The 16,050-nt window shown below is 47.5% G+C and overlaps 1 protein-coding gene across 1 annotated transcript in view; it reads right to left on the bottom strand.

The window, feature by feature from the left end:
- Positions 1-16,050, bottom strand: part of LOC143766576 (uncharacterized) — a 75,304-nt gene that overhangs the window by 14,860 nt on the left and 44,394 nt on the right. Inside the window, exons 6-7 of the mRNA XM_077254351.1 lie at positions 4,068-4,158; positions 1,769-1,926 (exon numbers count right to left, since the gene is read on the bottom strand). Of these exons, the coding sequence (XP_077110466.1) occupies positions 1,769-1,926; positions 4,068-4,158 (249 nt within the window). The remainder of the gene's footprint in view (positions 1-1,768; positions 1,927-4,067; positions 4,159-16,050) is intronic.

Here is a 16,050-nt window from a genome sequence, read left to right as displayed (position 1 = left end):
CGCTATAAATAGTAAATCAAACCCCCCTTTATCATCACCTTAGTTAGGGAAAAATAATAAAATAAAAAAAATGTATTAATTTTTCCATTAGGGTTAGGGCTAAAGTAAGGGTTGGGGCTAAAGTTAGGGTTGGGATTACATTTACGGTTGGGATTAGGGTTAGGGGTGTGTCAGGGTTAGGTGTGCTTAGGATTATGGTTGAGATTAGGGTTAGGGGTGTGTTGGGAGTTAGGGGTGTGGTTAGGAGTGTGTTGGGGTTAAGGGTGTATTGGGGTTAGGGGTGTGGTTAGGGTTGGGATTAGGGTTAGGGGTGTGTTCGGGTTAGGGTTGGAGTTACAATTGGGAGGTTTCCTCTGTTTAGACACATCAGGGGCTCTGCAAAAGCAACATGGCATCCGATCTCAATTCCAGCCAATTCTGCGTTGAAAAAGTAAAACAATGCTCCTTCCCTTCCGAGCTCTCTTGTAGGCCCAAACAGGGGTTTATCCCAATATATGGGGTAGCAGCATATTCAGGAGAACTTGGACAACAACTATTGGGGTCCAATTTCTCTAGTTACCCTTAGGAAAATAAAAATTTGGGGGCTAAAATTCATTTTTGTGGGAAAAAAGATTTTTTATTTTCATGGCTCTGCATTATAAACTGTAGTGAAAAACTTGGGGGTTTGAAGTTCTCACAACACATCTAGATAAGTTCCTTTGGGGGTCTAGTTTCCAATATGGGGTCACTTGTGGGGGGTTTCTACTGTTTAGGTTCATGAGGGGCTCTGCAAACGCAACGTGACGCCTGCAGACCATGCCATCAAAGTATGCATTCCAAACGGCGCTCCTTCCCTTCCGAGCTCTGCCATGCGCCCAACAGTAGTTTACCCCCACACATGGGGTATCAGCGTACTCAGGACAAATTGTACAACTTTTGGGGTCCAATTTCTGCTGTTACCCTTGGTAACATAAAACAATTTGTATCTGAAGTAAATTTTGTGTGAAAAAGTGAAATGTTCATTTTTTTTTTTTTTAAACATTCCAAATATTCCTGTGAAACACCTGAAGGGTTAATAAACTACTTGAATGTGGTTTTGAGCATCTTGAGGAGTGCAGTTGTTTAGAATGGTGTCATGGATCGCCCCAAAGCAGATCTCTTTAAAACATTTCCCACATTCTGAACATGAAAAAGGCTTCTCACCTGTGTGAGTTCTCTGGTGCTTAACCAAATCTGATTTGTGGTTAAAACATTTCCCACATTCTGAACGGGAAAAAGGCTTCTCTCCTGTGTGTAATCTCTGGTGGCTATCAAGATACACTTTCCGATTAAAACATTTCCCACATTCTGAACATGAAAAAGGCTTCTCCCCTGTGTGAGTTCTTTGGTGCGTAACCAAAGCTGATTTCTGTTGAAAACATTTCCCACATTCTGAACATGAAAAAGGCTTCTCCCCTATGTGAGTTCTTTGGTGCGTAACCAAAGCTGATTTCTGTTGAAAACATTTCCCACATTCTGAACATGAAAAAGGCTTCTCCCCTGTGTGAGTTATTTGGTGTATAACAAGATTCCACTTCTGGTTAAAACATCTCCCACACTTGGAACAAGAAAATCTATTCTCTGCTGTGTGAATTTTTTGATGCTTAAGAAAAGATTCTTGGAGGGGAAAATGATTTCCATATTCTAAAAGTGAAAATGGTTTCTTTACTGCAGGACCAATTTGTTTTTTAATGCTTATTTTGTGACTTTGATTTTCCTTAGTAGTCGGTAATGAATCAGAAGACAGGACCTGTTTCAAAAGATCAGACGACAGATCTTTGCTGTGAAGGGATGATGGTATATCTGGAGTAATGGCATTCACTTCAATTGTATCCTGTGGGATCTCAAGATTATCTGATTTAAAAACTGAAGATGTCAGCTGCCCCTCTGATTGCCTGGTGCAGTCATCTGTTAAAAATAAAACCAATTAGTTTTCATAAAAAAATCCTTGAATTTTACATATTTTAACATTTGTACGTAAACTATCCACAACATGACAAGTTATGTTGAATACGTAATTATTCACTAAGACAATGACAGCTCACAGTCTAATAGAAAACCTCATAGGATGAACCAGTAGAGCGTGGTGTTCAACTGTTTGTCCATTCTGCCTCCGAAATATAGAGTAAAAAGTCACCAAACAATGTTATGTTGAGGAAAATTACACCAATAAACCTTCTACTCATCTCCCAAAAAAACAATTCCATACTCAGGTCCATCATCTGTCAAAAACAGGTTTCTACATTACAAGTGGCTCAAAGGCTCTTGAAAAGCACCATGGCTTCAATACACCAATCCAGCAATATCCGCTCTCCCAAAGTCAAATTTTCCCCTCGGTTCTGAGCCTTGCAGTGTGCCCAAACCACATTTAGCATCCATGTATAAAGCACGTGTAAAGCGCCATGGAATAAATGGCGCTATAAAAATTAATAATGATAATAAATAATAAATTGCTATAGTGATAAGAACCCACTTAATTTACAATGTGTGTGTCTCCTGGAGCACAATCTGGGCACTGTGTGTGGGGTAATAAAATGGCATATTTGCAATTTTCACTCTCCAACATCCACTGCGTGCTAATTTCTGGAAAGTGGCTCTGGGGTCAACATAGTCACTACTACAATACATTAATCCCCTGAGGGTTATAATTTCCAAAATGAAGTCAATTTATGGGGATTTCTACTGCTCTGGTTTTCTGCCATTTTCTCATATTAGGGCTTCTGCATATGGTATGTCCTATCTCCTCTGGGATCTGCTGCTGTGATGTCTGGTTCTGTTACCAGGCATGACCTTATTCATTCTACAGGAGGCACTGGTAATGGAGGAGACATCGAAACCAGGAACTCTGGGCGACGCAGGCTCTGCCCTGCCACTAAGATTAGGGTACCTGGGATTTGTAGTGCCATCCAATCTGGCAGTATGGATGTGTGTTGTCCAGCTCCCTGCTCCAGCCAGTTGGAAAGCACCAAACCCTCCTAAAGCTCGAAGCATATTGCTGGACGCTGTCAGATACAGCCTTCTCCTCTGGTTAATTCCTCTGTGCTCCTCTCCAGGCTTGTTTATTTGTTTCCTGTTGTGACCTCGGCTCGCTTACTGACTACTCTTGTGTCTTCTGATTTTGTATTTTCTCTGCTCTCGTGGTACTGACCCGGTTACCTGACTATTCTTGCTACATCTCACATCACATAACATAAGGTAACACCATGGTCAAAGCCTAGGGGTCTCTGTCTGGCTAAGATCAGACCCAAGTAGAAGGGTTAAAGTATGATGAACAAGGCAATCCCTGGGATCTGTAAAATGGAGTAGATAGCGCCAAGTCCTTTCATGGTGGACATCTTTTGAGCTGCCAGGTGACCACGAACAGTGCCCCCAATGCATCGTATCCACAAACTATTTCTGCAAGATCTGCAGTCAAATAGCTAAATAGCTTCTTAACCCTGCCATGTGCCCAGACAGTAGTGTACAATTGTATATAGGGTACTGTCACATTCAAGAGAAATTGGAAAATAATCTGTAAGGTCCATTTGTTTCCTATTATCCTTTGTGAAGAATTCCAAAGTTATCACTACAAAGTGACACACATCAGGTTCGAAAAATTGGGTCCTGATTAGGAACAAAAAAGGACTGCAGGAAGTGGTTAAGTCAAAGGATTTGAGCAGTAACTACTGTAGTCAAAAACTGTGACTAAAGACAATAACACATTTACTGAAATAATCAAACTCAACAGTCTTCATCAGTAATAAATGAGTAACTAGTGGTGAAACCTCTGGGGTAATTAGAGTATGGGGCTCTTTCAAGCTAAACTATTATAAGGACCAATGATAGATGTCACATCAGTTTCAAGAAGAAATATTAGACATTCAAATACTTTTTTTATAACAGTTTAGAGCTGATGTGTCAAAGTTTGGATGGAGGAGAATGTTGAGGTCTAGAGGCAAAATGGTGATCACACGATTGTGATACAACCGGGCTATACAACCGATAAAGCAGCCATAGCCGGTGACTAAGAAGAATCTGTGACTTCTCTGCATTTAGTGGATACTACTTACCTGGGTAGTCATATGTAGGAATCTCCTCTTTACACCGCTCATCACCCCTCATATATGTCTCTGTAGTATTAATATAGGTCAGATCTTCACCCTGAAACAAATATTGTAAAAGTCACAGACAGATGAAAAGAAAAGATAGTCACATCTATGATCAGCTCGATCCTGCCATTAGTTCCACCATCAGAGCATTACAGCCCTTACTGGCGAATAGGGCCTGGCGAGCAGAGGGGACCCGCAGCAGGTCGCCTCTTCTCTTTGGGCCCCAGAGGCTCAACTGATCAAGAAAGGCCATATGGGCCCCTGGGCCATCAAGAGAGGCCGCCATGACGGGGTCACATGGGAACAGCCAGCGCCACAGGGGGGTTAATAAGCATTATGGGGTTAACACGGGCTGCGTGGTGAGTTTTTTTTGAATTTGGGAAGGGGAGGGATCAAACGGGAGAATAGGAGGAGCTGTGGGGGCGGTGACCTTGTCGGGCGGATAAAGAGATAACCGCCTATTACACCTCGGTCACTTCACCGGAGCGTTCACTCACCTGCCTGTTTGTGAGAGAACGAAGCTTCGGTCTGCCGACATGGAGGTGGACGCACTCCTGCAGAGCCCCCGAGACGCGGCCAGCACGCAGGGTACTGCGTGGCTGCAGCAAAACGTGAGCAGCCTTCTCCAGGGGGTGGCAGCTGGATCTCCTCAGGTCCCCACCGGAGGGCGCCGGCTGCGGCGGTCCCGGCCGCCAGCACGCCTAAGCCCTGACGTCCCCCCTCGGGCCCGACGCCGAATTAGGAGCCCCTCCGGGGACCCTCCAGCTAGTGGCGCGCGCCGCGGGATCACAGGGTCCCGAGGGCGAGCTGGGAGGAATCCTGGCACCCAGCGGGGTCCGCAACAGGGGGAGGCGTCGGCCTCCTCCTCAACATCAGGAACGCGCAGGGTGTCGGGACCAGGAACGGCCGGAGCCTCTGTGTCAGGTGAGCCGGCTCGGCGAGTGGCAGACAGGAGATGACCGATACGGGGGCCTGCTCCACAGGCGCCTCAGCGGGGGGTGCATCGCGGGCGGCTGTCAGCCGGCTCTAGCAGCGCCATGGTTCCGGCTGCAGTGAGGGACGAGTGTAGCGCGTGTCCCGGGGCCGCCGGTCTGTGCTGCGCAGACATCAACCCCCCCCCCCTTCCACAAGCAGTGACCATCAGCGGCGGCAGTCCCCGGATAATGCAGGCTCCTACTCCCTGGCACAGACTGTCGCAGGTCCTCTGGGAGCGTCAAGGAGAGCGTCTATCAACAGCTTTCACATGGATCATGGAACATCAGACCACGAAAGGATGACGGAGGACGGGAGATTACATCAGGCTACTGGATCGTCGGCTGCCGGGTCCACAGCGCTCGGGCAGCTTGGTGAGGACACTACTTTATATTATCCCCTTTTGTTGACTTTGCCTGGGAGTGGTAGTCAGGATGGGGTTCCTGGGGGGGGTCAGCGGGGGGTTAAATATGCTTTTCCACGGGCTGAGAGAGTTAGCTTTCCTGTGGGGTTCTGGGGGTGGTCAGGTTGTTGCCTCCCCATCTACTGCTTGGTTGGGTGGTACGGGTAGGATCTCTGGGCAAGGGGGCACGTTTGGGGAGGTCTCTAATGTGCCGGCTAGGGATGTATCGGCGGGAAGTTTAAGGAACGAGGGTGGGGGGGCCGATACGGCCATTTCCTCAGCTACGGTATCGGCGCCTAGCCATGCAGGTGACACGGAAAAAGATGATACAGTGAGGTTAGATGATACAGCACTCGGTGAGGTCTACGTTTGTTTCGAAGGCCCTTTAGGCACTCATCTTAAAAGCGAGATTAGGGAAAAAATATGGAAAGGGGAGTACGTGGAAATTTTTTCTTTGTTGCCCCTGGAACGGTTTAACTTAGACAGGCCGAGAAGAGATGAGTCAAAGAAAGAGGATAAAGAAAAGAGGAGGTACAGATTGATTCCGAGAACTTTTACAAATTGGCTTCAGGCATTTGCCATTTTAGCCAGTGTAATAGGTGAAAAGGCTCCCGAAAATTGTTCAGGATTATTTTGCTATATGGATGCTATAGGTGAGGCTTACCGGAGTGTATGGTGGTTTAGGGTGGTTGAGATATGACGAACAGTTTCGTCAGAGGAAGGCAGTCAGGCCTAGCATTCGGTGGGACCATAAGGATATAGCACTTTGGATGCGGGTGATGGTACCATCCAGAACAGGGAATAGCACTCAGCCCTTTCCCGGGAGCGCGGGGGGCTATAGCCAGTGAGGACATCCAACGGCCATGCAGAAGGGTTTGTGCTTCGCATTCAACGAGGGGTCTTGTAGATTTGGCGCAAAGTGCAAGTTTAAACACGAGTGCACAATCTGCGGTGGCACACACGGATCATCGAAATGTTTCAGGGGAGGCAGACAGAGGAGCGGAGGGAGTTGAAAAAAGGGGTGACGCCAATTCGGCTGGGAGAGGTGGTGCATTATCTAAATAGATACCCAGATAGGATGGCGGCGAGGTTGTTGGAAGACGGTTTCAGGGACGGTTTTCGAATCCCATCTGTTAATGCGGCAGCAAATTTTTCTAAAAAGAATTTAAAATCGGCTAAACAGTTTCCTAAGGTTGTGACGGAGAAGTTAGAAAAAGAAGTCAGTCTGGGCAGGATGGCAGGTACGTTTGATTGTCCTCCCCTACAGAATTTGAAGGTATCGCCACTAGGTATAGTTCCAAAGAAAGAACCCAATAAATTTAGGATGATACATCATTTGTCCTTTCCTAGGGGATTGTCCGTGAATGACGGCATTGATCCGGAATTGTGCTCGGTGGTTTACACTTCTTTTGATGCAGCTATGCATTGGGTTCAGATGTGCGGTCAGGGAGCCAAGTTAGCGAAGACAGATATTGAAGTGGCGTTCAGGCTTCTACCTGTCCATCCTGATAGTATGCATTTGTTAGGGTGCTATTGGAATGGAGGTTATTTTGTTGACCGTTGTCTTCCCATGGGGTGTTCCCTATCTTGCGCGTATTTTGAAACCTTCAGCACCTTTTTGGAATGGGTGGTAAAAGACGTGTCAGGTTTAAATGCATGTATACATTACCTGGATGATTTTTTGTTCATAGGGGAGGCTCAGACTGCTGACTGTTCAATACTATTGCATTCAATGGAAAAGGTTGCTAAGAGTTTTGGGGTCCCATTAGCTGCAGATAAGACAGTGGGCCCAGTTACTGTTTTGAGTTTCTTAGGTATCGAAATTGATTCGTTGGAAATGGTTTGTAGATTACCAGCGGAAAAAATTGGCGAGTTGCGTGAAGAAGTGTTGAGGGAGCACAAGGCGAAGAAATTGAGATTACGTGAGGTACAGTCGTTGTTAGGCAAGTTAAACTTCGCTTGTCGGATCATGATGATGGGCTGAGCATTTTGCAGGAGGCTATCATTGTCAACAACAGGTGTAAAATCTCCCGTTCATTTTATTAGATTGAGAAAAGAGTTACGAGATGATCTGGCAGTTTGGGCGAGATTTTTGGAGGATTACAATGGTAAGTCCATTTGGATTGAGCCGGTAATAGATGCAGACGCTTTGGATCTGTTTGTCGCAGTGGTCGACGGATGCGGTTTCGGATTGTTTTTTCAGGGTTCTTGGTTGTTGGCCGAATGGCCTGTTTTTTGGAAGCAACACGGGTGGTCAGCACTTGTTTCCCATTTTGGTGGCCTTGTCGTTATGGGGCAAGGTTATCATGAACAAAAAGATACGTTTCCCATGTAGGTCAGAAAGCGAGGCGAGGGTGATAAATTCATTGTCAGCGGATTCCCCATTAGTGGTAAAATTTTGCAACATATGGTCTTTTTGGGTTTATCGTATAACTTGTGGATCGTAGCCGAAGTCAGGTCATTGGAGAGTAACCCAGTTGTTGTCGCTCTTTCTCATCTCCAGGAGGAACGTCTTCGAGAGCTGGTGCCTCAAGCAAAAGCAGCGGGCATGGAGTGTCCGGTAGAGTTGTGGAATCTGCCTGGCGGGCTTTAGATGGTTTATTGGTGAACTCTCTATCTGTCAGGACCTGGAAGCAATATGATCATGCATGGAAGGTCTGGGAAGATTGGAACGGTTGTATAGGGGAGTGTTTACAGGATGAACCCAGATTGCTTTTGTTGATTGGACACCTAAAAGAAAAGGGTTGGTCCGTTTCTAAATTGAATAAGATGCTAGCAGGGCTAGCTTTTGGTTTTAAGGCAAGGGGGGTCAAGGATGTGACAAAATCGTTTTTGGTGTGTCAGGCGTTAAAAGGGTGGAAAAAGGGTTGGAAAGTCGAGGACTCGAGACGTCCGGTTTCGTATGAGGTGCTTTTGGTTTTAGGCGCACAGTTGCCGACGGTATGCTTATCGCAATGGGAAATTGACCTTTTCAGAGTAGCTTTTGCATTAGCCTTTTTCGGTGCATTTCGCCTCGGGGAGTTGGTCAGCCCCTCCAAATTAATGAAAGGGGGTGTACGGAGGGAAGATGTTAATGTGTTTGGTGACAGGGTAGAGATTTTACTGCGGTCTTCTAAGACTGATGTTTGGGGTAGAGGGTGCAAAGTGTCTTTGTTTGCGGTTCCAGGTTCCATTATGTATCCAGTATTGTGCGCAAATAGCATTAAGCTACTTACGGTAGCGGCATTTCTCGGAGGCCCATGACAGCACGACGAGAGAGGGGATCCGCCCATTAGGAACAGGAAACCTACAGATACAAAAGGGCGGCACCTCTCCCCTGCATCAGTTGTATTTCAGAGCCTTGAGAGGACTACCGCGGTTAGTGGCATACAAAAATATACATTATATACAGTTTATATACAATATTATAACCCATATATTGGAACTGGGTATCATACGTGAGATATATACATTATAGGAGGTGCAACCCCCACGTGAATAGGGAGGGAACTAAGGGTGCTGTCATGGGCCTCCGAGAAATGCCGCTACCGTAAGTAGCTTAATGCTTTACTCGGACTCCCATGACAGCACGACGAGAGAATTACAGAGATGTAACACTACCTTAGGGAGGGACTATAGCTTGCAGCACCCTTAACCCGAAGGTGAGATCAGAGGAGGCCCCTAAATCCAACCTATAGTGTTTAAAGAAGGTGGACGGGGATGACCATGTGGCCGCCTTACATATCTGGTCGATTGATACTCCAGATCTTTCCGCCCAGGATGTAGCCATGGCTCTGGTGGAATGCGCCCTCAGATTCTGCGGAGTCGGACCCCCACCTGCAGTATAAGCCAAAGAGATAGCCTCCCTAATCCACTTTGCTAGTGTGTACTTTGATACTCTGAGTCCCTTTCTAGGGTTTTGGAAAGATAGAAACAACGCATTATCTTTCTTCCATGTATCGGTAACAGAGATGTACTCTAACAGGCATCTCCTAACGTCTAGTGTATGGAGTAGCTCTTCTTTAGGGTTGGAGGGATTGGGAAGAAAGGATGGTAAAACTATCTCCTGTGACCTGTGAAACCGTGATGACACTTTTGGTAAATAGGCTGGGTCCGGTCTGAGGACTACCCTATCTGGCAGAAACTCTGTGTAAGGGGAAATTCTGGAGAGAGCTTGTATGTCCCCTACCCTACGGGCAGATGTTATCGCTACCAGAAATGCTGTTTTAAGGGATAGGGCCCTGATTGAAGCTGATTGTAATGGTTCAAACGGCTCTCTAGTCAATGCTGACAGGACTAGATTAAGATCCCACGGCATAGATCTATCCTTATGTATGGGTCTAGCCCTGCTAGAAGCTTTAATGAACCTTGAGATCCAATAATTATTGGCGATGTTACAGGAAAACAAGGCCCCTAGGGCCGAGACTTGTACCTTTAGGGTACTAGTGGATAGATCTAGCTCTAAGCCCCTTTGCAGGAATTCTAAGATCTGTTTTATAGGAATTCCCTCTTCTAAATTAAAGTCAGAAGAGGCTAGGAATTTCCGCCAGGTTCTAGCATAGATTGTTGTTGTAATCTGCTTTCTACTTTTCATAAGGGTTTCAATCAAATTTGGGGAGAACCCTTTGTCCCTCAGTAACGCCCTCTCAAACTCCATGCCGTTAAATGGAGATTCTTTACTTGAGGATGGCTGATCGGACCCTGGTGGAGCAAATCTGGGATGTCCGGAAGCACCCAGGGGTCCTCCACTGACATGATCCTGAGCCAGGTGAACCAGGCCCTTCTGGGCCAAAATGGGGCAATCAAAATAACTCTTGCCCGATCCTCTCTTATCTTCCTGATTACCAGAGGTATCAAGGCCAGCGGGGGGAACGCATAAGCCAGCCGAAAGTTCCAACTGATCAGAAAGGCGTCTACCGCTAGAGGATTCTCCCTGGGATTTAGGGAACAGAATTTTACTGTCTTTCGATTGTCCCTGGTGGCAAATAAATCCACCTCTGGATGTCCCCATTTGTGGACAATCTGGTCGAACACAAGACTGTTTAGAGACCACTCCCCTTGTCTCAGAGTGTTGCGGCTTAGAAAGTCCGCTTTTACATTTTCTTTTCCTCTTATGTGCAGTGCGGTTAAAGATAGAAAATGGTCTTCCGCAGTCTGGAATAGACGATCTGTCACCCTCATCAGTGATTCGGAATGAGTTCCACCCTGGTGATTTATGTACGCGACCGCCACCTGGTTGTCCGAGAGGATCTTGACGTGGTGACCCTGCAGATATGAGAGTAATTTTTTAACCGACAGTTCAACCGCCATTAATTCTTTTTGGTTGGAGGAGGCTGATGTTAAGGGGTCCCATAGACCCTGAACTATCATGTCGTCCATATGTGCACCCCAACCTGAAGGGCTAGCGTCTGTCGTTACAATACGTGTCGCCTGTGTCACCCAGGGAACTCCTGCCGATAAATTGTCAGTGACTAGCCACCATCTAAGAGATGTCAGTGCTTCTGGACCCAAAGTAATCTGACTTTGCAAGGAGCCTTGCAAGATTCTGTCATTAACCAGTACCTCGGATTGTAAGGGTCTGGTGTGAAATTGGGCCCACCGGACAGCAGGAATGCACGAGGTTAGAGATCCTAACAGTGACATAGCCTGTCTAAGTGTCATGGATGGATTATCAGTTGCTCTAGACACCTGTTGTTGGATGTGTAATAACTTGTCGGGCGGAAGACAACACTGTTGGGTCTCTGAGTTTAACAACAGTCCTAAGAATCTCTGTATTTTCTGGGGCTGTAATCGGGATTTTTCATAATTCACAATCCACCCCAGATGCTCAAGTTTGGTTGTGGTTGTCTGTAGCTGAGAGAGGCAATGGTCTGCTGAATTCCCAACTATAAGGAAATCATCCAAATAGGGAACAATTAAGATGTCAGACTCTCGTAAGTGCGCCATGACTTCGGCCACTATCTTGGTAAACACCCTAGGAGCCGCTGATAAGCCAAAGGGAAGAGCTCTAAACTGGAAATGACGAATTTGTCCCCCCATTGACAGCTACCCTCAGGAACCTCTGGAAGTCTTCATGTATTGGGACATGATAGTACGCGTCCTTTAGATCTACAACTACCATGAAGCAGTGTTTAAACAACATTTTTATTGCTGAGCTGATTGTTTCCATTTTGAACGATTCATTGGTCAGAAAATTATTAAGGCCTTTAAGATTTATGATCGTTCTAAATGATCCGTCTGGCTTCTTGATCAGAAAGAGAGGAGAGTAAAATCCTCTCCCTCTTTCTGATACTGGAATTTCAACCAAAACATTCTTGAAGCATAAGTTTGTGACCTCTGCTTCCAAGGCTGCTTGCTCAAGGGGGGAGGAACGTAAAGGGGTTAAATTAAATTTATCCCGAGGCCAGTGATCAAAGTCAAGTCTTAGACCTTTCGCTATGATGCCTCGGACCCATTTACTGTTTGTAATGTCAAACCAAGCTGATGAGAATGCTGACAGTCTACCCCCCACGGGGACCGCTAGTCATTGGTCCGGTTTTTTCTGTTCTTTCGAGGAACGGCGAAACATATAGCCCGTACCTCTTCCGCGTCTGTCCTCCCATCTAAAACTCTCTCTAGAGGGTGAGGATCCGCGTTTTTTCCCGCGACCAAATCTCCTTTTAATGAAGGGTCTGCGGTAGGATGCTGAAGATGGATTGGGAAATTTCTTCTTATCATCCCCCGCTTTCTCCAGCAACTCATCCAGAGTTGGTCCAAAGAGATATTCTCCTTTACACGGAATGGCGCAGAGTTTAGTTCTGGATTGAATGTCGCCAGACCAGCACTTCAACCATAAAGCTCTACGAGCCGCGTTGGAGAGTCCTGCCGCTCTAGCCGCCATCCTGACTGAGTCCACAGATGCGTCTGACAGAAAGGCCGCAGCATTCTGCATTGTTGGTAAAGCCTTCAGAATGGAATCTCTGGAAGCGCCGTCCTTGAGCTGGGACTCTAACTGATCCAGCCAGACCATTAAAGACCTGGCTGTACAAGTCGCGGCAACTGCTGGTCTTAGAGATCCTGCCGCCGTCTCCCAGGTTCCTTTAAGAAAAGCATCTGCCTTTCTGTCAAGGGGGTCCTTGAGGGTCCCCATATCCTCAAATGGCAATGAGGCCTTCTTCGACGCTTTTGCCACCGCCGCATCCAGCTTAGGGGCTTTATCCCATGTTTCCACAACCGGATCGTCGAAAGGGTACCTGCGTTTCAACGCTGGTGGTAAGGAACCCTTTTTCTCGGGTTTCTTCCATTCTCGGAGAATCAGGTCTTGGATTTTTTCGTTCACCGGGAAAGATCTATGTTTCTTACGATCCAATCCGCTGAACATCATATCCTGCTTTGAGGGCTGCGGTTTGGGCTCTTCTATCCCCATAGTGCCTCTAACAGACTTGACGACTTTGTCAATTCTATCCAGGGGTAGACAGAATCGTCCAGACTCCTCATCTGATGAAGAGGAGGAAGGACTTGAGTGATAGGCACCCTCTTCTCTTTCTTCCTCCGAAGAATTAGAGTCCAGGGGGGTCCTACGTTTTGAACCTCCCGCTTGGGACAGGGACCGTAGGGATTCCCTTACTTCCAAACGGATCATTTCTTTGATGTTAGCCGCACTCACAGATTCTTCCGCTACCTAGGGGAGGACAATATAGGTGATAACTACTATCTGACCTAATGTCACTTCCACCCAACCACTCCTGTAGACCTCACCGTCTGTTGTATACAGGGGGCACATAATTTTTTTTTGGGCAAGAATCAGGTAAGGGGACCCCACAGAGGGCACATTCCTTATGCCTTGACTTGTCCGTGCTTTTCTTCCCCTAGAATGATAAAGTATAGGGGGCCTGCGTAACAGAGTGAACTTTCACGTAGATCACTTACCCGTGCGCCAAAGTGAATACCGGAATACGAGGGGGTTCTTTCCTAGCCGAAGCTCTGGATCCTTTTGCGGACGAGCTTCTTCGACTGGACTGGTCGCTTCTGTCCTTGGGCTTCTGACGCACCTCATCCAGCTGCTGCTGCTGCTCACCACCACTCTCCATGATGATTTGCGACCAAAAGCAGGGCTCTGTAGTTGTCACCTGCTTAAATCCCCCTTGGATCCGGTCAGCAGATAGGTCGGACGCTGCCCCATTGGCTCAGGATAGCGCAGGGAGGCAGGAAACCATGTGGGAGAAAACCGGCATCAGGATGCTATGGGCGCCGCCATCTTGGATCGACTGCGCATGCGCAGACACCCGGCGACCCGGAAGCGGCTGCTAACTCCGCCCCCTCACGTCACTGCACCCGGAAACGCTCCAGCACACGCTGAGAGCGGTGCAGGACGCCGGGAACGGACCGCAGCGCTCCGGGAGTTCACCCAGACAGCCCCGACGCCGGCACCCCACATTCGCCGCACCGCTGCACCACCAATGGGTATACTTACCGGCGCCGACGCTGATGGAGGCAGGAAATCCTCCGGACTCCGCTCCCTGCTGCGAACGCCACCGCGTGCAGTCCAGCCAGGACCACCGTGGCGTCTCCAGGGTTCTCCGCACCGGCCGAGGTAGGAGACCCCCCCGCTACCAGATTCGGTCCGGCCGGCCTGGGCTCCTTTAGTTAATCTGTAGGCACCCGTCCCTTTAGGAACAGGAAACCAACTGATGCAGGGGAGAGGTGCCGCCCTTTTGTATCTGTAGGTTTCCTGTTCCTAATGGGCGGATCCCCTCTCTCGTCGTGCTGTCATGGGAGTCCGAGTAAAATTTCATTAAACGCGAGGGCGTTTTATCCAACCCCTTTCTGATACACGAAGATGGGTCCTTTTTGTCGCGATTCCAGTTTATCGCAGTGTTTAAACGGTGTTTGGCAGCTGGGGGTATTTCGTCCACAAATTACAGTGGACACTCGTTTAGGATTGGGGCGGCGACTGAGGCGGCCAGAATAGGTCTAGGTGAAGAAGTGGTCAAGAGAATTGGTCGGTGGGAATCAATCAGATTCAGATCTTACGTCCGCCCGGATTTAGTGGATTAGGATTTATATGCGTTGTGAAGGAATTTTTCTTAATTACGTTTTTTGTTGTTTGTTTTAGGCAATACATCCCGTTTGGTCTGGATTTTAGGACATTCTTTCGTGTTCTGGGCGGCATTGAGGGCAGAGGTTCGGCCCGACGGGCGGCAGCTGGGGTTCCAGAGAGATTCCGCGACGTTGCGTTGGATCGGGAAGCGCGGGATGGTCTGGAGTCAGTTCTTGCCGGAATTTCACCGATTTGTACGTTTAGACCGGGCCCCGGATTTGGTGGTGGTGCATTTGGGTGGAAATGATTTTGGGAAAAAACCTTGCCGGGAACTGATAAAAGACATAAAATTTGACATGTTGCGGTTGTGGGCGTCGTTCCCAAGGTTGATTGTTGTGTGGTCTGACATTGTCCCTCGGAAGGTGTGGCGTGGGGCTAGGTCGGTTGAAGGAATAAACAAGGCAAGGATCAAAGTGAATAGGGCAATTTCACGTTTCAGGTCACGAAACAGAGCAGTGGTTGTTCGGCACGTTAATTTGGAATCCGGAAAAGGGGAATATTGGAGGTCGGATGGGGTTCACTTGAATGCGGTGGGGACGGACATGTGGTGCTTGGCCATTCAAGAGGGCATTGAAACCGGACTGAAAGTTTGGAGGGACATAAATGTTTGAGGTGTCAGAACATTTATGTTGGTGGCGGGGGAGGGAGGTCCTCGGAGTTGGTGGAAAGGGTGTTGGAGGATTTGCGGGGGGGGGGGGGGGGGGTGGATCTATATTGGTCCTGGACTCCCCCGGAGTGGATTATGAGTGGATGTGGCCGATCAGTCGGTGGAACAGATAATTATGGGACTTGGTATTGGTTTTAGCCGGGCTGGTCATTAGCTGCGTCCGAGCTGGTGCTTTGCGGCTGGGGGTAAGACTAAGCCTGGAGGCCAAAAGGAATATTAAAGGTGAACTTTGGAAATCCTTAATTTGGCGCTTCGAGGACCATCCCTTCCGAGTTTGGGTTGTTGTTTTATTTTTGTAATTGTATGTTAATAAAAAAGGCTGCTGTGGCCATTTAATCCAAGATTTGGTGTTATGTCATTTTTGGGTATTTTATTTAATGTTATTATAGGTTGGGGGGGTGGAATAGATAAAAGTTGTGGGAAATAGGGTATAGTCATCACAGGCGCTTGTGAGTCAAGTGTACCCCACACGTCATGCATCGTCAGACGCACGGCAAGTTAAAATCTGTTGCCTTGCGGGAGATCATAAGCTGGCAGCTGATGTCAGAGGGCACGTTGCCAGCGTATAAGGACACTCACATATGATGGTACACACCTCAGATGTATCAGGTGGAGGACACCGCTGGACCTCAGCCAGGTCAGGATAAACTTTTTTTTTGTAAAGCTGCAGTATGACGCTGCATTATACTACTATGGGGGTGCATTATCCTACTATGGGGGTGCATTATACTATGAAGTGCATCATATCACTATGGGAGGGCATTATACTATGAGGTGCATTATACTATGAAGTGCATTATACCACTATGGGAGGGCATTATACTATGAGATGCATTATACTACT

Source organism: Ranitomeya variabilis, chromosome 4, assembly GCF_051348905.1.
Source record: "Ranitomeya variabilis isolate aRanVar5 chromosome 4, aRanVar5.hap1, whole genome shotgun sequence".
NCBI lineage: Eukaryota > Metazoa > Chordata > Amphibia > Anura > Dendrobatidae > Ranitomeya > Ranitomeya variabilis.
The sequence above is the reverse complement of the archived record's forward strand: the minus strand, read 5'-3'. Positions and strand labels throughout refer to the sequence as shown.